Genomic DNA, 26,220 nt, shown 5'->3' on the forward strand with positions numbered 1-26,220 from the left:
AAATTGTGCAATATAACGACATCCATCGCAGGACGCGTGTCGCGAAAATTATGATGTATAACGGCGAGAAATACTCTGCATCTCGGGAGCATTGCAGAGTAGCAGCAGCAGCAACAGCAGGAACGGCTGCGAAAACAAGGATCATGATTCAGCGCGAAAAAAGGAAAAGCTCAAATAAAAGCAACAGGTTGTCCGCGGAACGCTTCTTCTTCTTCTTCTTCTCTTATATAAGTTGGGTTTGGTCAGGTTGGCTTAACTCCGGTTATATTATACGAACGCGTTCCGCATCCTTCGCTTTATGGACATCCTGGTCGTATTCATCGTCGTATGCACGATGTAACAGCTATCCCTCAACGCGCTATGACTTTCCTTCCTTCCTTATACGTGTTGTTAGGGTGTTGACGAATTTTTCTTGCCCTCCCCCTCCCAAATTAACTTCAAATAAGTCGAAAACAATCGCCTAATTTTTTTTGTTTCGGATTTTTACGTCAACTTTAAGATCGTCCGCTTTGTGATCGAAGTTTCTTATGGAAATCAACGAGGGAAAAGCTTTTTTTTCTCAGTATATATTTTATTACAAGAGTGATGATGTTCGAAAAAATCTGTAACCGCGAAGTTTTAGTGGGCGTTAGTGATACTATCAGAAAAAAAAATTGACATCATCATACCGGGCAATCTAGACGAATTGCACACCCTCGAAATTCGTCTTCTTTTTTATTTAGAGGAAGTGCAATTTGTATAGATGGTACGGTGGTACGATGATGTGAATTTTTTTTTTTAATCACTCTTACAATGAAACTGAGAAAAAAAGTTTTTCCCACGTTAATTTCCATAAAGAAACTTCTGTCACAAAGCGGACTAAACTCGTAGAGTTTCAGGTAAAATTTGAAGTTGATTTTGGAAGGTGGGGTGGAAAAAATTGCTCGACACCCTGAACAAGGACCACCCTAACGTATTGTACGTTATATACAGAGGATGGCTTATATTTTCCTTGTTTGCTTATTTGAAATTTCTTCATGTACTCGATGTAAAAAGAAAAATCTTGGAACAAAAGCCCGCGGCGTCTGCGTTATACTATACTTGTACGCGGGTAAATAAAAAATGTTTTGAGATGTTCCGTAGGTGATAAAACACCCCTTCGACTCGTACGTAACGCACGGACATCAAAGGCGCGACGTAAATCGATCGAGGGTCAAGGCCGTCGTTCGCAGCTTCCCTCACGGTCGTTGGTTCGTTATTTGATCGCCGGCGGCTGACTCGGCGGGTTAAAGGGGATGTTTTGGGCTCCTAGAAAAGCACGAGCTTATTCAGCGGTGTCCTCGTACTTTTATTCACCGTACCCGGTATCCGGTATTTGTTATTTCGCCTGATTTCCGCTCTTCCGTTTTCGTCTCGTCCTATATTCTCGAAACGTTCCCTATCGTCCAGTTCCAACCACGTTCTCCTCAAAATATCGAATTATACCACGAAGCGTGATTATTACGCGCGGTATGCAATATCCGACGTTTCAAAGCCTGCGGTTCACCGCTCCGACCGAGCGAATGTCGAAACACTCGAGCAAATTTATCTCAAATACATGTGCTGACCAACCTCCGTTTCTCTATCTCGCTTCGGATTCTTTCCTCTTTCTCAATTATATTCATCCCCTCTTTTATACTTGAACCGCACTGTAATACAACTGATGAGATTGCAACCTCGACACGCGGTTGTCTCTCTCGCCTGCACACAGCTGACGAATAATTACCGTATACCTGCACTGTATAATAATAGTAATGATAATAATAATGATAATAATAATAATAATATCATCATTATACCGTCTGTCGGAAAAAAAAGAAAAATATAACAAGGAATTTGACTGATCTGTGCATATCATGTGTGTGTAATTTGAACGAGAACGAAATCGGTTGTCTAGTCGTCGGGAGTGCGGAGCAGACAACGGGGGGAGAAGGGGGGGGGGGTGATTAAATGAGTTCCGAACGCTGAACAAGGCTGGCAATTTTACGTATACGCCTATGTATGTATGTATGTGGAAAAGGGAACGAAATGGAAGAAGGGTGCATCGGGTGAAAAGCCTGCGGCAACGAACGTGGAGACCCTGTGCCAGAGTTGGTTTCTGCAACTTTGCATATTTTAAAGTTTCGCCATTTTCTAAGTTCGACGTTCGCGTTCGCGTATTGCATTACGAACATGCGTGTATTTTGCGAACATATCCGCCCAGGTGGCAACCTAGGATAATATTCGTACATTAGAAGGTAACTGCGCGTATGTAACAGCTTAAATCGCAGATCGATACTTGTGGTATGGATGGTGTAGGTGGTTAGGTATAAACATTAATGTTCGTGTGTAATCGGACGTTGTATTGTACATACTTCGCATATATATAATATTATATGCGCTTCGAACAAAAACAAATCTCTCTCTATTTCTTTTTCCGTTTGTTTGTAGATTGTAGGAGTGCGTAGGCTTGATAAATGAAAAATAGTTGATAACGCAAGGCGAAAAGGATATTATCTTTTTTATACCGTGTGTTAAAATTGTTCGAGTGGCGATGCAATTACGGGCTAGTATAAATTATATGTGTGTGTGTGTGTGTGTGTGTGTGTGTGTGTGTGTGTGTATAAATGTGAAAAATGGAAGTTTCTTTGTTATTTTTCGCGTCATACCGAAACAACGAATTGAGAGAGTAAGGAAGAAAGAATGTGAATGAACGAATGAATGAACGAATGACAGACCTTAAACCAACAACTTGATCATCGCTGAGGTAGTAAGCGTACCTGTCTTATTACCTCTACACATACCGACACAGATATTACACACGAGTCGACTGCATCCAACCAGTTGCAGGTCAGTCATTCGGTTGATCCCTTCCGTTGCGGGAGGACGGGGCACGTGATTCAGGTAGACGCAATGCACTTTTCGTCTCGTCGAAAAACCCTCAAACAAGAAGAGCGAAGCGATAATCGGTCAGGCCTCGAAGGCCTCTCCTCTCGTCTCGTCTCCTCTCCTCCGTCTCTCCCTTCCTCGAAAATCCGCCCGGCGCATCCCGCGAAGGGCTTCTTCACCAACTCAAAAGAGAGAAGCTACGCCGGGAGGCCAAGCGATCGGTTCGAATAGGTGCGTGCAGCAGGGAGGCAACGGAGGCCTGTTTGCTCGCTTCGGTTGCAGCACGATGGCCGGTGAGGAACAAGGAATACGTACACACTTGGCCGGTGAATATGCGGTGTGTGCCGACGCCGCCTGCCTTCGGAGAGGAAGATGAGGAACAGGAGGGTGAGGGGGGAGAGGCTGCCAGGCGGCGCCCGGTATGTGGCGCCTTCACTGGCGTCGGGCCATCTTTTATTCTCCCATTACAAGGCACATCGACGCGTCTCTTTCTCATACACACGGGCAACACCCTGCACGTACGTGCGATACGTCGTACCTATCTATCTATCCTTTATGACTTGTTATGCGGACGAGAGAATCGCGTATGAATCGGCGAAAAGACCAACGACGGAGAGGTCTAGGTACGATGGGAAAAAGAGAGAGAGAGAGAATGTAGGTAGGTACGTACAGTATGCATACCCACATAACCACATACTTATATGTACGGACGACCGCGAGACGCGAGGCATTTGTTTGCAATTTTACGACCGGTCCGACTGGGCGCCGATTTTTGCCTGTGTATTTGTTACACGTACGAGTTGTGTAGTCGCAATTGTAAATGGATCTGTACGTACGTGCTCGTAGGTATGTAGAGTATAATTGTAGCCTACCTGAAATGTGCATAATATTGTAATATATAAACGTATCGTGAAAGAGATGCGCGTGCGGTGTGTACATTTTTATTACACAATTATAATGTGTAAGTTTCGATTCTCTTGCTTGACGTATTCGTGATTCATTGTTATCAGTTGTTATTGTACGTGTTACAGACCTTTACGTGTTTTAACTTCTAATTTGTGTTATTAGTTTTTGATAAATATCGCGATCATTGACGACTCGCTCGTGTTCGGGTATACCAAATTATTGAGAGTATTTGTTTATTCAGTTCTATCTGCATACCTGCAGCGATGAAACGATATAGCTGTAAACAGTCGTGAGAAGAAAGAAAAAAGGAATGGTTAAATTGAAAAAATATACACCAGCGTGAAATTTCTGTTTGTGTAATTTCTCGTCTCCCGCTGCAAGGTATTAAACATTCGAATATTGATTCGCACTTTGAGAGATGGGTCTATATTGCAATTTCGTTTCTTGTTTTTACCGTTTTTTTTTCCCACAACTCACAACTTTTGAAACTTGTCGAAAATATACACAGGTAAACGAGTATATATACGATGACGAGTGTATCTTATACCCTGTACATAAAACACGCGTCTATTTTCGCCGTATAATCTGCGATTATATCTACCGGGATTGATCTGATCTGATTTGATTTGATTTGATTTGATTTGAGAAATGATTCGAACCTTTGCATGCTTCGCGCGTTCGACAAACGGTATTACGTTAATAATAATGCACCGGCATGTATGTTTTACAAAACTCCCAATAACCTTCGCGTGTGCGATAAATTGATTTGTGAAAGGTGGGACGGAAAAATTCCGAAATGCACGGAGAGCCGCAATATGCACTGTCGCATCGTAAGTGCGTGACTTTGATCTCCTTATCGCGAGGGAGAAAGAAAGACAGAGAGAGAGAGAGAGAGAGAGAGAGAGAGAGAGAGAGAGAGAGAGATTGATGGATTGATGGATTGAGTGACGCGACGCGCCTTTCTCTATCGCTCCCGTCATCGTCGTCGTCGTCGATGGTTACACAGCTATCTTATTCTCGGCGACGAACTTTCGGCCCTGTCTGTATAACGCACTTTATACATACGCAGGTAAACATACCTACACGTGTATGTGTCACAAATATGACAGATATCACGACACTAGAGATATCCACGTACGTGTACATACTCGAAGTCCATAAGGTATGATATACCGCGGTAGGTATGTACCTACATTTCACGGAGTGTTTGTCGTGCGTTAATATACATCCTTCTCTCTCTCTCCGCATCTCTCCTCGACTCATACACACGCGTTCCGTACGCTCTGGTATATTCAATGCACCTATACCTAATACCTACGCCACTATATGCCCAGCCATTATCCTACCTTTGCTCTTCGGTCTCTCGGCAGTCGGCAGGAAGGCCGTTTGAAGGACAGACGAGAGCCGTCCGTGTATATCTACCTCGTACGTATATACGTGTAGCTCGAGTACGTTACGTACGTGTGTGTTGGTACGTACACAGTGACGGAGAAGGAGTGTATTAGGAAGAGCGACGTCGCGTCGCCTCGTGCAGTCATGGGCCTGTGTTAATTGTTGCATGCATATGCAGACGCGTTACGTTCCACGATGCACACCTTGGGGAGAGGGGGGCGATTAGATACGTTGTTAGTCATACACACTTAAAATTACTGCTGCAGAATGTCACGCGAAACCCGCGTTATTCCATATCGTCTATATTTCGTGTATCCCTTGACGTTGAAAAAGTAAATGTAATCGTAGGTTTCGGATCGAACTTTATAACCTGACGTATGTGATACGTTGAACACCGTCGCGTCATTATTATTTTGCTCCTTATCTCATTGTTGCATATAATTAATCAAAAATCTGCCAAAGTCCGCTCTAACATTCAGTCGTGTGGTTATTCGTCTTTCTTTTCTTTCTTCATTAAAATTGTTTACACTTCGCGCGTACATTTAATTCTAACAAATTGAAAGAGAAAAAAAAAAAATACAAATACAAAATTTAAAAAACAAAAACGAATATTGCAAGAAGAAAATGTCGTTGCCTGGACATTATTGTAATGCATGCGTACGCGTGTGTAGCTACGTATAGATTGTGCATAAATGCATACATGTAAATTGCGCGAGGCGCCGGGAAGAAACAAGTTTGTTTTGCCCGCCAGCTAGTGTCGAGTCGCATTGTGCAGCAAGCACCAAGGTGTACGTTATGAGCGCATACGACGAGTCTCTCTCTTTCCCTCTCCCTCCCTCCCTCCCTCCCTCCCTCTCTCTCGTGCTTTTACTTGGAATTTACATGTATGATATACACCGCGCGACCGTTTGTCGGCAGACATGAAAGCAGCGTGCAGACTTGTACAAATGCCGCGGCGGACGTTTCGCGGGTAAAACGCGTCGCGTCCGTCTGTGTTCGTTGCGTGTGTTTATAATGGATGCAATATTATTGCCCGGTGGAATGCAGCTTTGTTTAATAATCGAGACGCACATAGGCGTACGTACGATGTGTCCGTCCTAACGATGTTCCAAGTTATACCTATGCGTACTCACGTGTGTGCACCCGGGCACGCGTCGAAACGTTGCTGGTGCGAAAATGCGAGAGGGCGAAAATATGCACGTACGTATGGATGTATGCGGTGAACCGTTTACATTTGGCGATAAGCCGCTGCTGTTTAAAAAAACGATGTGATAAAGTTACAGAATCAACCGAAGCGGAACACTCTTCTTATTATATACGTAACACAATATTGTACGCACGGTTGCGGAATGTAAGAGAGCGAAAAAAAAAAAAAAAACAGAAACAAAATTAAGAATACACGCATACGTAATTGTGCAAAGAAGATAAAAAGAGGAAAAAAAAAGAACGGAACATACGCGGGGCTTGGCCCCGTTACACGTACGGACGTACGTACGTATGCATGAATGTACGTATATGCGTGCGCATGTGCGTATGAACGCATGTACGAATGATTGCGAAAAATCGCTCAAATCGCTCCAAATCTCGCCGGTTTCTACGAAGTAATTACGAACGTTATGTGCGGTCGTTCACGTACGCGCGTGACTTTGTACTTTGTATAAATGTATGGAACGTAAAATTGGCATGCCATTTCTCAGACGTGTATACACGGTACGTAATATATACGCAGCTTTGCTTTTCACGAGTGACGTATCGCATACACATGTATGCTTCGTATGTAAGCGTTTACGTTGCTTCCTGATCGTTTTTAAATCACTACAATGTATGTATATCGGGGTGGTTCATTTTAAATTTTTGTGTTTTTTTATTCATGGAAAAAAAAAAAATTGTCGCAAGACGATACGATACGAAAAAGATAAACTAATTATACATACAAGTCCGTAAGGTGTAGACGTAAAAATAAATAAATAATATTACAAGAATTGGTACAGCGACCTCTAAATATTTTCCTACCTCCTCTAGCTTTTGCGACAATTTTTTTTTCAGTATTCGTCACAAATTTTTCGAGTGGTATCAGTGAAAAAAAAAATTGGAAAAGCGAACCTCCCTGATGTACATGTATGTACATATGTACAATATGTGTATGCATGCATGTATGTATTTAGATATCAATGAGTATGAGACCGAACGTTGCGAGATTCAATTTCAGCCCGCCTTTCAACTCGCGTTAGACGTACGTATATCGAAGAACATACACCTATCCGTATGCGTGTGTGTGTGTGTGTGTGTGTGTGACTTGTGTGCCGTAGCCTTACGGCTGACCCTTGACCTCCGACCTCGTCACCTATAACTTCCGACCCGCTATCATCCGCGTATATACGTACACGAGACGAAAACACCAAGAATTTACCGCTTGTGTTATGCGCGCTTATAGTTGTTACATGGATACGCGTAATGAATAAATAATTATGACGATAGCGTTGAGCGTGCGATACAATAACGCGCCTCGGGATAAATATTATAATCATTATTGCAATACTGTATAGAATAATTTATGTATAATTAGATGTATCGAATATGTTTATGTGGTTTGTAACGGTTACCGAACGGACTGGCCGCGTAAAATATGCAGCGGAAAATTCACGGAAGTTGGGAAATTTGAGGATACGGAGAATTTCGATCAATTCCTTTGCTAATTTCGCGAAGATCCAAGAAGCCAAGTTATGCCGTCGGCTGTCGATCGGCATTGTCGCAATTATTTTATAACATTTTCAAACAACAATTCTACGAATTCACGCAGTTAAAGGTACAATGACGATCATAATTGTCGTACAGTCTCTACGGGTGTGTCTATCTATAAATTATACATCACGCATCGGTGATCTGCATAATTACGCTATTTTGTTATTTAAATTTGATTACTTCATTTTTTTCCTCGAATTTCGTACGACAATTTGTACAATAAAAATTGGTCGCTAATTAGTGTATAATCACGGTTTTCACGATTGTGATGCGATTCTAAAATTATATACTCATTGTCAGTATAAATATAAAAATCGAGAATACGTGTACTAATTGTAAAATGATTAAGTCATCTCACCGCGTCTTTTTTTCAAATTTCAATTCGTGTGATAACAACGCGGTGCAATAATTAATACACGATAAAACACGGTGGATTTCGTGGTAAATTTTCCGCATTCGTGGACTCGTGCGGTGAATCATAAATTGTAAAACTGCCCGCGAATCTCGGGAAGAACATAGAAATGTTCGTGATTTATTATTGGATCGTCAAGAGGAGAATTAAATGTCTGGAATCGTTGTCTCGAGTCTTGTCTAAAGCGTTCCGACCGAATCATTACAACATTCGATCATCTCATGCTTTCGAAAAACTGAATCGATTTGAAATTTTTCTCAAAACGATCGCAGAAAAAAGAATAATCAAAATTAAGTTTTATGTGTATATGCGGAGAGGAAGAGATGAAGATGTAATAATTTGCTAGCTGACCGGAGCGAATTTCCCAAACTCGAAACTATCGCGCTAACACAAAAAAAAAAAAAAAGAAAAGAAAAAGAAAAAAAACTGATTCCCGTATGAAACATTTAAACATCGTTCACGTGACACCTTAATCGCGATTTATTTTAGTTGGGGAGGCGGAGGAGGGGGGAGAGACTCGGAATCGGTTTGCGATCGGCAGGCGCTGAGACGGCGGCGTCGCGACGATAGACGTCCTTGCTCGACGCTATACGGCAACCAAGTGACGTAATCCGTCCGATAGCTCGCAATCTTGGCGCCGCGTTAACTCGTAATATCTATTTTTATACACTTCGGAGAGGTTTTCTCTCCCACCACCTACCGTACTCGACGTGTGTCGTTTCGCCGGTTCTAGCTCTCGGGCTTCGCGTGTTACGTAGATGTGAATGTTGGATTGAGGGGGAGACTCGCGGGCCTTCTCCTATCACCTGGTATGCACACCTAAACACCTTAGGCCGCGTACGTCGTCGTAAAAACGCGCGGAGAAATTTCATTTTTTTTTTTTTTTATTTTTTTTTATTTTTTCATCATTCATATTATACCCACCGAATTGTTTTACACAACGTTTCCACGGTATAACGTGTTCGAATGTTGTTTCAATTACAAGGAAATCTCGGTATCTTTATCGCTGTCTCGTCGCGCCGAATCATCGCAACACAGCCACAAGGATGTATGAATTACTTGTAGTTGTGTATCAATTGCGTGTTGAAAATTGTATTTATAATGTATGTATACGAGGAAATATTGGACGGATTAATTTTGCCGTTACCATAAAGTTTGGCTAAAATTCGACTGAATAGTTATACTTGTGCCACGTTTTCCTTCTCTTGCGTAACTACTCAGTTTTAACAATATTTAAACATTACCGCATAACGATGAACAGTTTTGCATAATCTAGCGGCAACTGCAGAGCTGCGTAATAAAATGAGAATTATATTCATTGCAGGGAAACAGGTCAGACATTCGGTACGAATTATTGTGCGTTTGATTAAGTACAAGTTAAATAATGGTTAAATTTAAGAAGGAACGGAAGTGAATTCGATGTAAGATGAATGCGGGAAAGTAAATTAATTTAAAAAGAAAATTGCGTTATTTGGGATTTCAAAAAAAAAAAAAAGAAACGTTTTTAACACGCATGCCAGCATCCCCATTTAGCTGCGATAGCTATTTCTGGTATAGAATATGTACGTATATTACACGGATCAGGAGAGGCGCTCTTTGCGTGATGGAAAAGACGAGAAATCGTGCTCGGCTCGTGCTCTCGGACCAGTTTAATAACTTTTTATGCGACAGGATGAAAATTATAAGATAATTGCGAGCTGCACGAGGAACGGCGAGCGAGATATACACTCGACGAGTTGCACACGACCGTATGTTACAATCTACGGAACGCGTGTAACGTACGTACAACGTCGCGTGGGTTGACCTCCAGACGCGGTTGAACTACGACGCCCCCCATTCTCAACCAGAGCCCTTCAAATTTTCACTTATAGTGGTGAAATTGTTGCTGAATATGTATGTGGTTCTGTCGGATTAAAGGGGATGCGTTGTGCCAAAAGATCGAACGTATGACAGTTTCCGAAACGTTCCGAAAGCGACAAGTTGCGAATTTTTTTTAGCGCGAAACTCGAAGCAAAGAAATCAAACTTTGACGAAAGATAAGAGCTTCGAATGGTCCGAAACCCGACGCTCAAGGTTCCGAAAATGCGAAAATGATAAAATTCAAACACCTCAGACATCGAAATTCCGAATGACTTTACTGGCTTGGTGAAATCTCATCACTTTGAGCTTTCTTGGTTTCGGATTTCCGACCATTCGAAATTTTGTTGTTTCCACCAAGTAATTCGGAATTCGGCGCGTTTGGAACTTTTCAAATTCAGAACTTCAACCCCGCCCCGCATACATGTGTAAGATGATTAAAAAAAAAAATCAATCTTTGACCAACCGGCATCCTTAAACATAGAAATCGCAGGCCGGTTCTCGACCTCTGCGACGTTGCGCTCAACCACGATGGTTGTAAAAACGATTAGTTCCGGGATGAGGTTGCAGCAGCAGCAGCAGCAGCAGCAACAGGTTGTGCGGACCGACGAGACGCGACAATTCTCTTCCGCCCAAGTTTTGATGGATGGGGGAAATCTCGTAATAAACCTCGACGAGGGGATGCGGAACGCGGGTCCATTTTAAGAGGGAGCAACAGGTGCTTCATCCCCAAGGAATTTCGCCCACCCCTCGCATCTTCGTGATAACGCAGTACACCCATAACGTCGTGATCCCATTGTCTAGCCAATGCGTATTTTTGTTCCGCCTTTACTCGAGATCGAACTCTCGTCTCTTTCACAATCACGATCACCAACTGCACACTTTTTCTTATACTCGTTAGCTATAAGTAAATGATAAAAACTTTTCATTGGCGTGTAACGTTCGCGCGGCGATAAAAAGCTGAGCCGGTTTACTTTGGATTTATATATACATATAGTCGTTGATTCGGCAATGAGTCAATCGTATTTATCGATATTTTGCGTTATGTATATAATACACACGTCGCGCACACAGGCGTATAAAAATCTTCGTATTATGACCAATAAAACGTATGTATAGAAGGTGGACAGGTATGTAATATCAGATTATCTGATCGTGCTACTTGCGCGAAACGCGAGTGAGTTTATAAAAATTTTCATATCTCATCGTACGCTGCGCTTATACCTGCTTATTATTTACCTACCTTGAAGAAAGAAATTTATCACACGACCTGTACGCGTGCATACCCTGTGCTTATCCCTACAGGTTGTAGGTATACGTGTGTGTGTGTGTGTGTGTGTAATATTCGATGCCCGGTTTTATTAGCGTTGAATATAAATATTGAATTGATTGGAAATTAATATAAGCTTCGTTGAGCATCGGAAAATCACTTGTAATTATACACACAGGATGCAATTGGATTACATATTAGCTCCCACGTATGCGTACATATAACGCTTAAAAATAACGCAAAACAGCGCGTGCAAGGAAGAGTATAATAACATATGATGTCATTTAAAATAAAATACACATTAACGTCAGACTCCCCTACAGACGTGCAAAGTTTTATTTATTTTTTTACTTTTTTTTTTTATTTGCAAAGGTATGCAAGAAGGCGACGCGGCGTCGCGACGCCGGCCGTCGCTGTATAACATCTTCTTGTTATTACATTACGTGTATCGAAATGTTTTTTTTTTTTTTTTTTCTCACCGATAAACCGCGTGCGCGAAATCTGCAAGGTCTTGTCTCTGTACATAAGTACATATATATATATGTATATTATTTATTATATCCGCCCGTAGAAAAAAAAACCGAGTATAATAGCAAGAGTATGTTATACATGTGTAAAGTAATTAGTGGAATTGCAAATGAAAATAAATGAATAAATAATTTGCAATTTATTTGGCGTACAGAGAATCTCCTCACAGCTTATTTAATTAAAGATAATCACACAAGGGTGTGTCCAAATTTATCGTTTCAGACGCATCGGGACAGCGGGAATGGTGCACCCTGGCCTACTGGGAACTCGGCGGTAGAGTAGGTCGTCTCTTTCCCGTCGAACCGTCGACGGTAAACGTGTTCGACTCCCTCCTTGACGGAGACGGCCTCTGCCTCGCGACCCTTGCCGAGAACCACTCGACTTCGCCGGCGATTCAGAGGACTCGCAGCAAAATAGGTCTCGGTGAGTATCCCCCACTTTTTTAAGGGGTAACACGACTCTAGGATTGTGGAAAATTAAGTTTAAAAAAAAAGGCAATTTCAAAGATGTCTCTCTCCACGCCATTTTGCATCAAAATGGTAGTGAAAATTCTTTTATTTATATTCTTTTTTCATACTTCTAAAATATCAATTGGTCACTCGATAATTCTTTCGCATAATTGGCAATTATCGCAAACCGCAGGTCTGACGCTGAGCGACGAGTCCGACGGCGTTTGGGCGTACAACAGGTCGGAGAATCCGATATTCGTAAACTCGCCGACGTTGGACGACCCGGAGTCGAGAACCTTGTTGGTGTACAGGGTGCCGCCTGGATTCTGTCTGAACATATTCGACCGGGCAAAGAATGTACACAGGCACTATCACCACCAGCAGCAGTCGTCGACCTCCTTGTCGTCGTCGAATTCACCGAATAACGCCGCCGTCCAGGGACTCACCAGCGGTCCCGTTGACGTAAACTCCGTCCGTATAAGCTTCGCCAAGGGCTGGGGACCGAAGTACTCGAGGCAAGAGGTCACCTCGTGTCCGTGCTGGCTCGAGGTTTTACTTGCGCCGTGCAGGTGATCCCTCGACGTTCGTTTCCTTCGACATTTTCTCGGACACGCTCGATCTTGTTCAAGATCAATTTTGCCGATATGGATAACGGAGGGGGGAAATCCGGAACGAGGACGGAGATTCTCTAACCCCGTGCGTTTCTACAGTAATAATATGCAACTTGGAACTGCGAGTTAGTTGTGTTTTGTGTTATTTTCAAAAAAAAAAAAAAAAAGTTAGGATTCTCCTTTTCCTTTTACTTTACTCTTCTCTTCTCTTCTTTATTTCGTCGGATTTTATATAGAACACACACAAAATTTGATCGATTCTTACGGTTGATGTCCGCACGTTATTTTTACCATATTATATCTCCGAACATCCCCGTATATATATATACACACGGTGTATCATATGTATATTGTATGTGTATATATTTTTAGTATATGTACAAAGTATGTAATTCGATGTGGAAGAAAAGAAGAATTAGACTTGTGGCAGATGATATTCAGATGGATATTGCTAGTCCATAATGCAATATTTACAACGATATATACAGTAAATGTATAATGTTTACATTGTATATTATATTGGAGTTACTGGAAGAAAACTCGAAGACGGCAAATCAATTGTTGGGACTTTTTTTTCTTCGATTTCTGCGACGATCGCATGTGTTTTTTTTTCTGTTTTCTACAGTTCGCTGTAGTCACAGTTGGTATTTTTTGTTTTTTCCACTTCTCACCCCATTGGTAGGAAGGTATCCAGTTATTATTGACAGTAGTAAAAAATGTATGTAGGTAGACGATGATTTATTTAAGTATGAATATCGGTAGCTAAAAACAAATCGAAACAAACATTTTTTTTTATATCAATAAAGAATCCAGAGCTTTTTTTTAATACAAGTTTTGACAGTTAAAAATAAAAATTGAAATAAAAACAACATGCTTTATCGATAGGATGAATTCGATTTATTTAAAAATAACACGTTCTACGCGTGGTTGTCAATGTACTATAGAGTGTATGAAACAGAAATGTCATGAGGATACTTTTTCTACCGATTGATTCATGTCGATTAATTGAAAGTTGTAATTTCACCTTGTTCGTATTCAAGTAAATCATTCATTATTTTCCTCGTTGTTTTTTCCGTCTTTCCGACTGTAAGCGAAATTGTAATAAAATTGGGATCCGTTTTATGCGATTCCGAGTGCGATTCGATGAGTTGAAACGCTTGTGTTATTTAATTATTCTTCGGTCTCTTCCGGTTGTTGTTATTGTTGTTGTTGCGCCGCTGTTATTACTATTGTTACTCCTATTATCATTATTACTGTTATGTTGTTGTTGCTATTGCCATTTGTACATCCCATTGCTTTTCATTACTACCACTATCGGTTGTCATCATTATTGTTATTACAATTAGTTTGATATTATATTTTCTCACCGATGTTTCGAATCTTAATTCCGGCTGGCAAGGAGAACCGAATTTCTTTAGTCAACGTTAAATATACCCGCGCACGTACATACGTATATACGGTATAAAATTAAATTGTGACAAATCTGATTTTCTATCTCACTTCTCTTTTTCTTTTTTTTTTCAACTCTTTCTCTCCGATCATCCTTGTATAATGTTTGGTGTCGACGAGTACACGCTATTAATATTATATCTAGTAGACAGTCTAGAAAATTGTATGTCTATACGAAGTGTACGCAGTAAACAGACTTTCATCGGCGTCGTAGATGTAATTTGATAACCGATGTTTTGCTTTATCCTTATTTTCTCTTTCTTCTCGTACCGATATAATAGTATATGCACAAGTAGATAAGCACGCAGTCACTGTATTGTGATATTGAACGTCGTATACGATGCACACGCAAACTTAATACTTGGGTACACAACGTATTATAATCGCGTGTGGCGAGAGTGAAAATAATTACGATTATTGCAAACACTATTTGGATCGTATTGTTGTATTATAACAGGCAGATATGAAAACGGAAAATTTTAGGACAAAAGGGTAACACGTTTCATAGGTTTTTTTTTTTATGGCGATGCAGGGTGTTTCAAATATACACATTTTTTTTCCTCGTTATCGCAACAACCACTTTTATCGCGAAGTGTAAAAGTTGAAGTTAGACTGAAGCATCTGATCAAAAACATTAGAGAAAAAGAAAAAGAAACTTAAACACAATTAATTTTGATTACAAAATTGAATTCGATCGTATTGTTTCGTATTTTTATCTATAGAATTCATCCGTTACTCAGTTAACTTACGTATTTATCATATGTTAGTTGTTGTAAATTGCTGGAATCAGTTTTAACTGTTGCAGAAAACGATTACTTTTTTTTTTTGTACTCTTTTTTTGCTCTTCTTTTATTCAATTTCTCGAAGGATTATCGATTTTGAATCTCGAAATTGATCGATTTTTTTGTACAAATATTTATCGGAAGTAGATAATAAATCGGTTTATGTTACACAAGCACGGGCGTGTCAACGTAAAAACTTACAACTTACCGTCAATAATGACATTTGTACAATCACACACACACACACACACACACACACACACCTATTTGTGCCTATAAAAATATAAGAGCGAAATGGAAACGATGCTTAAAATGATTAATATACAAAATAAATGATGTAAAATTGGAAGGATATTATTGAAAAATAATAAGATATAAAAAACGTGGAAACAAATACGAAATTGAAAAGAATTTACGCTACATGAACACTGCGTCAGCGAACAGTATAAAAGGGGTAAAAATATTACGAAGGAGTAACAGTTTATACTTGCTTATCATATTATACCCCTTTAGTAATGTAACATGACACACGATCTTGTGTATGTATGAACATACAATGCGTACAACGTGTATCCGTTAAATTATAATATATGTATGTATACGAATTTTATTATTGTTACTAACTACGATAGTAATATTAACGATAAAGATCGTTTACGAATTTTCTGTACATTGGATAATAATTTTTACACATTTTCTAAATCCCGACTTCTTCTATACGGATATTAAATCCTGCTTAATAAATCCTGCTATACATATATATATATATACAGTAAATGGTGGATAACTCGTGTGTTTTGCATAAAAGGAAGGTTTATTGAACAGTCGGGGCGAGAGGGAGGGAAAAGTGACAAACTAAAGAAGCAAATAACCAACCGAACTTGAATGTACACGATAATTCCATAGATATGCTTCGGTAATAACATTTTTTACGGATGTAACGCACCTGTGTGGGTATAGTACATGTAATGCAGACTGTCTTGAGAATAGATACGGAGATTTTAGGGCCTATGATACAGGGTTGATATAATGTGTACATTATTGTACGTTGTACACGATTAATGGTTTAGGGTAAGAAATTTATACTACGATACGCGTAACGGATGCACGATTCGTGTGTTTTTACGCATCACGGTGCAAATACTTTTACGTTTCTTATTCTCGACTGGTTTCCGATTTTACATAAAATTCTTCGTTTTATTTTTTCGATTTCTCTTCTCTCTTTTTCATTTTCATATTACATGGATTACTCTACAAAGACGCTCACCTGCAGACCGACAAACGAGGACGAAAATGAAAACTAGAACAGGGACAAAGACGAGCTCTTAGTTTAGCCTAGGGATCGTGTCTGTGAAACATAGTGCCTTTTATATAGCGTTCACTATTAATTGATAGACCTATATATATATATATATACAGTAAATAATAATAATAATATAAATAATATAAATAATAATAATAACTACAACAACAACGACGACGATGATGATGATGATGATGATGATGATGATGATGATAACAATAATAATTAGTAACATCTATATTACGTGTTATTCAGTAACATACAGATGTTGTTAACGGTTATAATATTAATGAGCGTTTTCATTCTTTTTCTAACTTTCTTTTTTTGTTTTTACGTAACTATTTTTCTTGGTGTACCATGTATAAAACTCTTATACTTGAACAATGTAATTTAAGAATGTACGAAAGATAAAAGTAATGTTAGCGATAACAATGGTAATATTAAGAATAATTATTATTGTTTAATACCGACATCGTACAGAAAAATAACGTCGAAAAGAAAGGGAGGAAAACTCGTGCGCAGCGCTGTGTCGGTTATCCAAATTTGAAAATTACAAATCCCGTGTAATAATGAAACTGACGATTAAGAGAAGGAAAGTAAATAAGGCTGGTGTGTTAAAATTTTGACTCGCGTTCAGGTCAATGTTAATATCAAACGAACGTAGTAATAATAATGATGATGATGATAGTAATCATAATGATAATACATGCAGATAGTTGGACATTTTTGAACTTTCAGCAACAACCAAGATGACAACGATTCATTCGGATTCGAGACGTATATTATTGTAATTATTATTGTTTTATATCGACCGCAAAATTGGATCATCAGTTCTATTATATCCCGATGTACATTGTATGTATATTCGTATGTGTATATACCAATATACATACATACACATACCCATACAATATATATATATATATATTTAAACAATATAAATATGTATATATATTTAAACAATCTATGTACGTACATTATATTGTAAATTAATGCATGTTTGAAAAGAGAAATCGATATGAACCCTCTTTTTCTTTCCATTTTGTCACCTTTCACTCCGTCATATGAGATATATTTTTAGTCTGACGCGTAGGGAAAGACCTCGTTCCTTTCTTCTTCCTGTTTTCCTTTTCTTACAAGTATAAAAAGAAAACTTGAAGTTTCCTACCTACAAGTGCAATTAATTTTTGATGATTTAAAATTTTTTTTCTTTTATTCTCATTGTCCCTCTCGCGAAATTTCTTATAGATATTTATTCTGTACTCGCAAATCGATTTTGAAATTTCTTACTTATCTTTCATTACATGCAGTAAATTGATGTGAGGGCGAGGATAATGTTATTGTTTTTTAATTTTCAAGTTTTTAATTGTTTCTTTTCCATCGGCGCATATTACGGCACTAGATAGATCGATATACGTGATAAATTCGGTTCTACGGTTTATGTATATACGTAGATAGAGACAGAAGCTTGTAGTAATAAAGCGGATCGGTGAAATTGATCACTTGTGAAGATGATGAAATGTAGAAAAATAAATACTATGTGCTTAACACCTTTTATATACCCGTTCCGGGCATTTTCACTGTGTGCGTTGAAATCTCGAGGCGGCAGGATGTGGAATGCGTAATCGGATGATACGTATTCCTTCCAAGGATTAATAGATGAGGGGAGGGGGGGTTTGAAGCATAGATAGCCGAAAGAAAAATTAAAATTCACAGGTGAGAAGAAGGACATGGAAAAAAGATTATTATATTCCACTCATGCGATACTAAATATACGTATGATACATATACATATGTATACAGTCCGTTGACGGTATAATCGAAAATTTATTGTATATATTGTACATATACCTATCGATATACATATATATAATATGTATACACACACGCGAATAGGCATCTATATTATATATATATATATATATATATATTATACTTATTTGTATATATTATAAATATATATTCAACATTTAGTAATGATTTCATTAATAATAATAGTAGTAGTAATGATAATAATAATAATATTAATAATATAAGTAAGATTGTTCGTAACAATATTAAGAATATAATAAGATTTAAAATGAGAATAATAACAATAATAATGCAATAACGATAATAATGTTAATATTAATAATAACAGTACAGGTATCTCCCGAATAAATAATTGTATACCTAACATTTTAAATATCACTGTATTCAATTTCAAGTGAATAATATAGCCTAATTATTCAATATGCAATTTAAAGTGATGATGTGTATCAAAAGCTCGAGGGGAAACCTTATACTATATTTCATTTTTACGAAAAATATATGAAATCAAAACATTACACATGTACCTATGTATAATTTTTCTTTCACTCGTTTATCGTTTAGCTCTAATTCTTTTCTAATGCGCAACGAGTCAACTTTCAAGAAAATAATGAAATAATTATACATACCTACGTACAATCGTACAGGAACGTTGAGAATTATTTGTTAAACTTTAGGTTTTCTAATACCTGAACTAGATTAAACTATTTACAATTCCTTATCCGTCAGGCGGTAAAGAATCTTTCACCGATCCGGGTTGGTGTACCTACATATAAGACTGCATTCTCTCTTCTCTTCTTTTACTTACTTTCGTTCTCCATTTCCGCAACCCTTCCGCTTAAACCTCCACGATATCAAATGTTTCGTGTGTTCTTTCGCCTGTCGATGTACCTAGTCAAGGGATCGCTCATCCCGTCGGTGTACCAAATTGAAAATTGAAGAATTTCTTCTACGTCTTCAAATTTTTTCCGCAATGCTTTTACTTATTTTCATTTATAACCGCGCTGCGTCGGTTCGGCTTTGCAACTAGGCCGATGCAACGGCCATATTATTGTCACAATATTTATTCGTTATAACTCCTTTTTTCGGTATAAGAAAGCCCAACAGTCCGCCAACTGAAACGAAAGAGCGAATTTCCTCGATGCCGAGAAATGAAAAATTTAAAAAAATTAACATGCGCAGGTATGTGACGAAGGTTGTATTATTGCTTAATCGCGAGAGTAAGTTTGGGGAAATTTTACTTACATATGACTACACCCCCAACGAGGAATATCGGGACACCGCAGTTAATGTCGAGGAGTAAACCGAAGAGGAGATTGCTGGCGATGGCGCCGATTCTTCCCGACAACGTAGCCAAACAAATAGCCATCGCGCTGACGTGCGTCGGAAAAATGTCAACGATCACGCTGTTCAGGACCGTGTTACCAGTCGCTATGAAAGTCGAGAAGAGGCAGGCGACGATCAGGTTCTGGGATGCCGATCTGAGGAAGTATATCGAGCAGCCGAAGACACCGGCGAACACCATCGTGCCAACTGAAGGGAACGATCGATCCCATGAATGATCTAATTCCAGGACTCGAGAGACAAGGATAAGATCATTCGATCCCAGACGTCCTTACCTGGCATCGTTCGTCGGCCAAGGCGATCGGCGAGGTAGCCGGAAGCCACGTTACCCAGGAGGCTCACCGCGTTCACCGTCAACGTGTTGACGAAGACCTGCTCGTCGATGGTCCCGCTGCAGGGGATTCCCTTAAGGATGTCGTCCGAGGCGGTGCTGTTTCCTACGAGGATGACGTTTTGCGTCTGGGTTATCGCTTCGGCCAACGGATTTGCCGGGACCGAGAAGGTGGCCAATTCACAGACGGTCACGGTCGTGTTCGGGTGCAGCTTGTAGTACGTCTCGAAGCGGTTGAACAGCTCCGGCAGCCACAGACCAAGGCCGTAGTACCTGCATTGCGGGTGATTCAAGCTCAAGGTCAGCAAGTGCATTTTCCCCGATCGCCAATAAATGCGTACCCGAACATGTTGGCGAAGAGCATGATCGAGAAGAGAACCGCGTACTTGAGGAGCGGAGGCGTGAAGAGGTAGCAAATCTGCTTCCAGATGCTTTGCAGAAGTTGGGTAATGCCGAATTTGCTCTTCTCAATGCTGGCTTCCTCGTTCACGATCGCCGTATCGTTAGCCAGGAGTGTTTTCACCTGGAGATTACAAAAAAAAAAAAAAAAAACAGCTTCAATTCGGTAAACTTGGCTCACACCGAAATGATCGATTATTTCGACATTTGTACAAGTATTGCGTCTGCACTGGAAGTGTCAACGTGAGGTGGCGACAAACTAACCGGATAATCGTGAATGCTGTGACTAGTATTCGCAACGAATATACCACGCAGAATTTTCAAGGCTTCCTTAGACTTCCCTTGGGAAACTAGGAACTTTGGACTCTCCGGGAATCGTATAAGCAGAATGCTGCTGATTACGGTCGGGATACCGACAAGGGCGACGAACAATCGCCAGGAATTGAACTGCAGACCGTTGATTCGAAGCTCGAAGGTCATCGGTATTATCGCCCAAGCCAATCCTGCAGGAAGAATTTTGTTTAATTCTGGTTTTTATACGTTTTCGAATCGCTTATTCGCACCTGGAAGCACCAGCCAAGCCAAAGTGAAGAAGAAACCGACGTAGCATATGCTTTTCGCGCGTTGTTTCTCCGCGTGGAATTCACCCAGGTATGAAAATACGAGACATCCAGGTGCGCCAATCCTGGGGGAAGTAACATCGATACATGTAGGTGAATTATATAAATAATTTTTTGAAATAATTTTTCAATTGTACCATAATAATAATAATAATAATCTACCACATTCAGAAATCATTCAGCTATATTTACTGCTTATAGAAACTCACACGAAGCCGTTGAGAAATCGGAAGACAAAAAGAGTTTGAAAGCTCTGCGAGAGGCTTGATATGATGGTGATGGTTCCATCGGCGATTAAAGTGCCCAGCAAAATATTCTTCCTGCCAAATACGTCGGCGATGATACCCCAGAGCATAGCGCTCGAAGTTCCACCTGGAATGACAGGCGAATACGTGTATTTTTTCTTTCAACGAATGGAGGCTTGGTAAATTTCGGCGATGAAAACGAAAGACGAAACTCTCACCGGCCAAAAAAGCTACGTTAAGCAGTCCCTTTTCCTCCGATGACAATTGGAGGTCGCATGCTGCTGATGGCAGTATGTAGGCATTCAGACCATTCTGAAACCCAGCTGACATGAAGATCAAACCGCAGAGAAGGACGAGCTCGTAGTGATATTTTCCGTATCCTAGATCAATCATAGTAACTAATTTAGATCCGGACCATAATGTGACCAACTTTAATGGCTGATCGTGCTTACCACATAGTGTAATCGCCCTGTCGAATTCTACAGATTCATCCTTCGGCCTTTCCGATTTTTCTAAAACAATTAATAAAACTTCATTACGCACAATAGTTTTGAATGGGCTGTTGGAATTGTATTTCTGTGAAATGCGGTCAAATTTTTGAGCGCAGGAAGCGCACGATTCGCTTCAATAAACGGTTGAATCAAATCATCTTATTAGAACTTTTTAAGCGGTCCAATTTTTGGGGATCAGTGCAAAATTATATTGTAAACTAATCCAAGTTTTGGTTAACCAGTGTAACAGATGTGCCATTTTTCTTCCGTGTCCATTGTGACGAGACTTTTAGGGAAGAGACAAGTTCCCGACATGCTGCGTTGGAGATGCTCACGATTAAGAGACTGAAGCTCCGCTCGCGAGTGCAACGAAATTTATACACGCCGTCCATTATCATGAATGCAGCACTGATAAATAACAGATGCGGACATGTGTGTTCCAGAGGTGGATGAGATACCGTGACGAATGCGGCTCGATTCATCTTGTCTTCGATTTTGCCAACGGTAAGTAATTATCTAGCTATTCCCACTTTTCACGAGTGTGTAACGCACGGATCGTCAAGACGCAGCGGCGTGGTTTCCGGAACAATGATCCATGCTGCGCATGCAGCGCAAGCTGCAGCTGTCAAACTGCGTTTATCCGTTCGAGAAAAAAGGGGGTAATGACGTTCGAGTCGTCACTCGCGTCGCTCTATGTTTTACAATTTCGCTAATTGCCCGACACGTGAAAATTGCTTTCCGAGGAACCTGAAGGATGAAGTTGGGAAAAGCCACGACTATTGCCGATTGTGAACTTTCGAGTCGATCTAACGCAGTTGGAGAACACGGTTTGTAACGGATTGCAAATAGTTGATAACAACAACAACTCTCGGCATTATTCGCGTCGTTGTTAAAGATTTTGGTCGTTTGATTAAAATTCGGAATCGGGTATTCTATAAATTCCTTCTCACTATTGCTCGAATCAATCGCTGTATTCGTAATGAAAGCGTCGACATTTCTCAACCTTTGGAATATTTTTTATCACTGTCCAAGTTTTTTTCCACGATTTTCCGACTAACGAGAAACGGCAGCGATACTTTAAGCTTATCACCATATATTTGAGATAAAGAAGACTTGACGTTGATTATAGGAGTTTTATTCCATTCATCGGCTCGTCACGTAGAATTTCGCCTCGTCTCGTTAAACAACGCTGTGCGAGTTCTAGAACGTACCACATTCACGTACCTATGCGATGCAGTGGGTAAATCGTTTGTGCATAGATACTTTTCTTCATGAGCGGGGGCTGCAGCTGTATGCAAATGTGCTTACCTCCTACGTCTGTATGCGTTAGCCAATTTTCTCACGAAATATAAGATAGCGCTAATACCGTTGGAAACTTTCCTACAGCTACCGATCGCTGCAGTTGGTCAAACGAACTCGTTCGGACACGCATAACAAACTTGAAACGCAACAAGTGAATAATGCCGGGGTTGCAAAATTGGCGGTTCGATCCGCTGACCGCGATTTTTGCAACTCTGTTCGCTGGACTCATTGTCAGCGACGTTCCAAGTGAAGTTGCCAATTTCTTGCACCTATTTATTTTTTTATTCGTGACTCACCGATCGTGTAGAGCTGTGGCTGCGGTTCCAGCCCCGCGGTAAAATTGCCGATGGCGATTTTTGACGGGGAGCAGCGTTTTCCGTTCACCCTTGGATCGTCCATCACCGATCGAATCCGTTGGGGTTGAGATAACCGCCAGCTTCTGTCGTTATTCGTCGATGCTTTCTGCGCCGGGAACAGGAGACTGATAAACGTTTGCGGCCCCGGTCAACATCGGTTAAAAATTATTATGTCATGCGCAGCAGAATTCTTCAATGCCGTTCCTCCGGCTCCTCAACCGCCCCCCTTCCCAGCCCCACTGATCAAACAAACCTCACCTTTGATTAGCGACAAATTGTTGTATGCACCTTCGACTTCGGTGTGCAGTAATCGAAGGCGAAATTTCGATAATCTAAAATTTACTTTATTTTATTCAAATTTCAATTATCTTTGGTAATTATCCACTCGTACTACGGGACTGCACGTCATGCGTGCGCGTTAATACGTCAGAAGGCGCAGTGCCTAATACGTAGTAAAATCGATTGAATCGATGGAATAATATGACACAATTGCCATTATGCTGGATGAGTGTTTGATACAAGTGATGACGGGCAGTCAACAGGTGTCTGAAACCACTGAATGCGATTGTTCAGGAATATTCAATTCCTATCCACCTGGACGGAAATGAAGACGTAACGAATTTCCGCTGCACATGTCGGACGGTTTACTGAAACGCCTGTAAGAGGAGGATCTCGAAATGTTTTTCATACCATTTTCACCTAACAACGAAAGGTTGTTAGCCTGTTAAATTTAACGGCAAAAAATAACCTGTGTGAAATATCACTTTAAACAACGGTAAAAATAATACGTACCTCATTGCTCTCTGCGTGACGAGTCGACTGGTAGAAAATATGCGGAGTTTCCTTGCTCTCGTTGTAACTTATTAGCGGAGTATTTGCCTCGGCCGTTATACTCGGCGCACCATCCCCTGACTGGGGGGAAAAAATACGAGACCCCCAAAGTATAATCCCCATGTCGATATGATTTCTATCACTAATTAACCGCAGGTGTAAACTGTAATCTCTCGAAAAAGTCTTATGAGAATTATTGATTGAGACGAAGGTCCCTGATCTCCCGAAATTGCGAATTAGAAATTCCGTGTGTTTCTAGTGAATATTGAAATTCGTTGGAGAAACTTCAACTCGATAAAGCTTCCGGAAAATCCGACAACGTCGAAGCTTGCCGGGTGCCTGATGCCTCGTCACAGTTCGAGCCTGTAATTACTTCGTCGATTCTGCATCTATCTCTCCCCGACAAATGACTTTTACCAATATTATTTGCAGCTATAGGTATACGATGTATGCATATGTAAACGCAGTAACACGTGCATACGATCACCGGTAGGTGCGTTCGAGAGATATTTAATAAGAGGATTAACCGTCGAGCGCAAAGGATTCGCCAATGGAAAATTCTTTTAATTAATTGATACGATCGCTTGCTGTTGATTGAATGCCGGTATGTTTCTTCTTTCGTATGCCGTTTCTCACTGCAAAGATGATTGCTTTTCAAATATTTGTCGCAACGATTTAAATTTGACAGAGTTATTCAACTATCTAACTATACTTCGGTACATTGTTAACGGATCAACAAAATTTTAATACTACAAATATGTGTAATAAATAGATATATAATAGACATCATTCGCCAGGGTAATGATCGCTTTATTTATTTATACATCTTATTTACATTACGGGAAAGTTGTTCCGTAACATCGTCCAGCTGATGCACAAGAATAAACGAAATTTGCATGTACATATATTTTAATACCTCGCATAGCTACATTATTAATTACCAGCATATATTATGACTCCACCTGACACTCGTTAATGGAATAATCTACTTGGTTTGATCCAGTTGGTCTGGTGGCAGGCAGTCCCTTGGCCGGTCAGCAGATACACCCAGTACGTATGTGTTATATTGTCGTCTGCACATTAGTGGGCAAATATTACATATCATTCGAGAACGGATATAGAATGTAAATTGAGCTAGACAAACGCCTCTGCACGGAGCATACGGACATCGTGCGTATAACAGTCCAGCGCAATAATTTTCAACACGTCCAAGGTTTGTTGAGAATATTTAATATATATGTAAAACGTTGTAACGAAAAATTGATTTCTGTTGAAAGTCGATATTCATGAGACTAAATGTTTCGTTTTATTTCTTCTCTTTTCAGCACGTGAAGCCATGAAGCATTTTTGCACAGGAGGGATACTATATGTGACACATATTGTTCGTAAAATAAAAACAAGTGGAATGTATGTAGCCCTAAATAATCATATTGCGTAATGTAAAAGGTATATAGTATAATGAAGTGTGCATTGGACATGCGTGAACGTTATATTCAGTAAATATGACAGAATGATGTATATGAGACACATATGACATACATGCAACCATGTCTCCGATTAAGAAATGGCTGTATTTTGCGTGGCAAATGTGAATATCAGAAATATATTCAGTGAATATGACATAAAATAGCGATATGTATTTTACTTGATACATTTACCTGGCTGTTCATGGGCTTTTGATATACCTATGAATAAAGATGCATCGCACTTGATCGCATATGTTTTTTGAATATTAAAATATACATAGTTTTGTCACGAAAACAAAAATTGCTAGTATTATGGTCTGGCGAAAAGATGAGTTTGTCATATTGCCGGGGATCGAAATTCCTCAAGGCTGCCCCACTTGCACACCTCTGCGACCGTTTAAGAAGATTATGCAGCGCGATTAGCGCGCTCGATCGAGAA

At 40.0% G+C, this 26,220-nt stretch overlaps 2 protein-coding genes and 1 long non-coding RNA gene across 4 annotated transcripts in view; 2 read left to right on the plus strand and 1 right to left on the minus strand.

Annotated features, from left to right (window-relative positions):
* The window catches only part of Dad (Daughters against dpp), a 39,323-nt gene extending 20,409 nt beyond the window's left edge, over positions 1-18,914 (plus strand). Inside the window, exons 4-5 of the mRNA XM_046622594.2 lie at positions 12,216-12,416; positions 12,636-18,914. Of these exons, the coding sequence (XP_046478550.1) occupies positions 12,216-12,416; positions 12,636-13,015 (581 nt within the window). The 3' untranslated portion in view covers positions 13,016-18,914. The remainder of the gene's footprint in view (positions 1-12,215; positions 12,417-12,635) is intronic.
* LOC124217287 (synaptic vesicle glycoprotein 2C) lies at positions 18,856-23,583 on the minus strand. Of its 2 annotated transcripts, none has more exons than XM_046622698.2 (10): positions 23,425-23,583; positions 21,788-21,847; positions 21,554-21,715; positions 21,300-21,462; positions 21,034-21,155; positions 20,735-20,973; positions 20,413-20,594; positions 20,016-20,344; positions 19,642-19,929; positions 18,856-19,511 (listed from the first exon to the last, which is right to left on the minus strand). In XM_046622698.2, the coding sequence occupies exons 1-10, from the start codon at positions 23,525-23,527 to the stop codon at positions 19,423-19,425; spliced, it is 1,737 nt and encodes a 578-aa protein (XP_046478654.1). In that variant the 5' UTR covers positions 23,528-23,583; the 3' UTR covers positions 18,856-19,422. The 2 variants fall into 2 exon arrangements, with proteins under 2 accessions (XP_046478654.1, XP_046478662.1); XM_046622706.2 differs by lacking the exon at positions 23,425-23,583 and adding an exon at positions 22,066-22,210.
* On the plus strand, positions 22,569-25,958 carry LOC138190489 (uncharacterized). The gene is made up of 3 exons (XR_011176483.1): positions 22,569-22,653; positions 25,319-25,528; positions 25,641-25,958. It is a non-coding gene; the product is annotated as an uncharacterized lncRNA (long non-coding RNA).
* Positions 25,959-26,220: the final 262 nt, after the last annotated feature.

This window comes from Neodiprion pinetum, chromosome 1, assembly GCF_021155775.2.
Source record: "Neodiprion pinetum isolate iyNeoPine1 chromosome 1, iyNeoPine1.2, whole genome shotgun sequence".
Lineage (NCBI taxonomy): Eukaryota > Metazoa > Arthropoda > Insecta > Hymenoptera > Diprionidae > Neodiprion > Neodiprion pinetum.

What these genes read in the sequence shown, in the direction of transcription:
- LOC124217287 (XM_046622698.2), bottom strand. Translation starts at nt 23,527, where the DNA reads ATGGACGATCCAAGGGTGAACGGAAAACGCTGCTCCCCGTCAAAAATC. An exon ending in CGATTTCTCAACGGCTTCGT is followed by an intron (nt 21,156 to 21,299) that starts GTGAGTTTCTAT and finishes TACTTCCCCCAG; the next exon opens with GATTGGCGCACCTGGATGTC. An exon ending in CTCTTCGCCAACATGTTCGG is followed by an intron (nt 20,345 to 20,412) that starts GTACGCATTTAT and finishes CCCGCAATGCAG; the next exon opens with GTACTACGGCCTTGGTCTGT.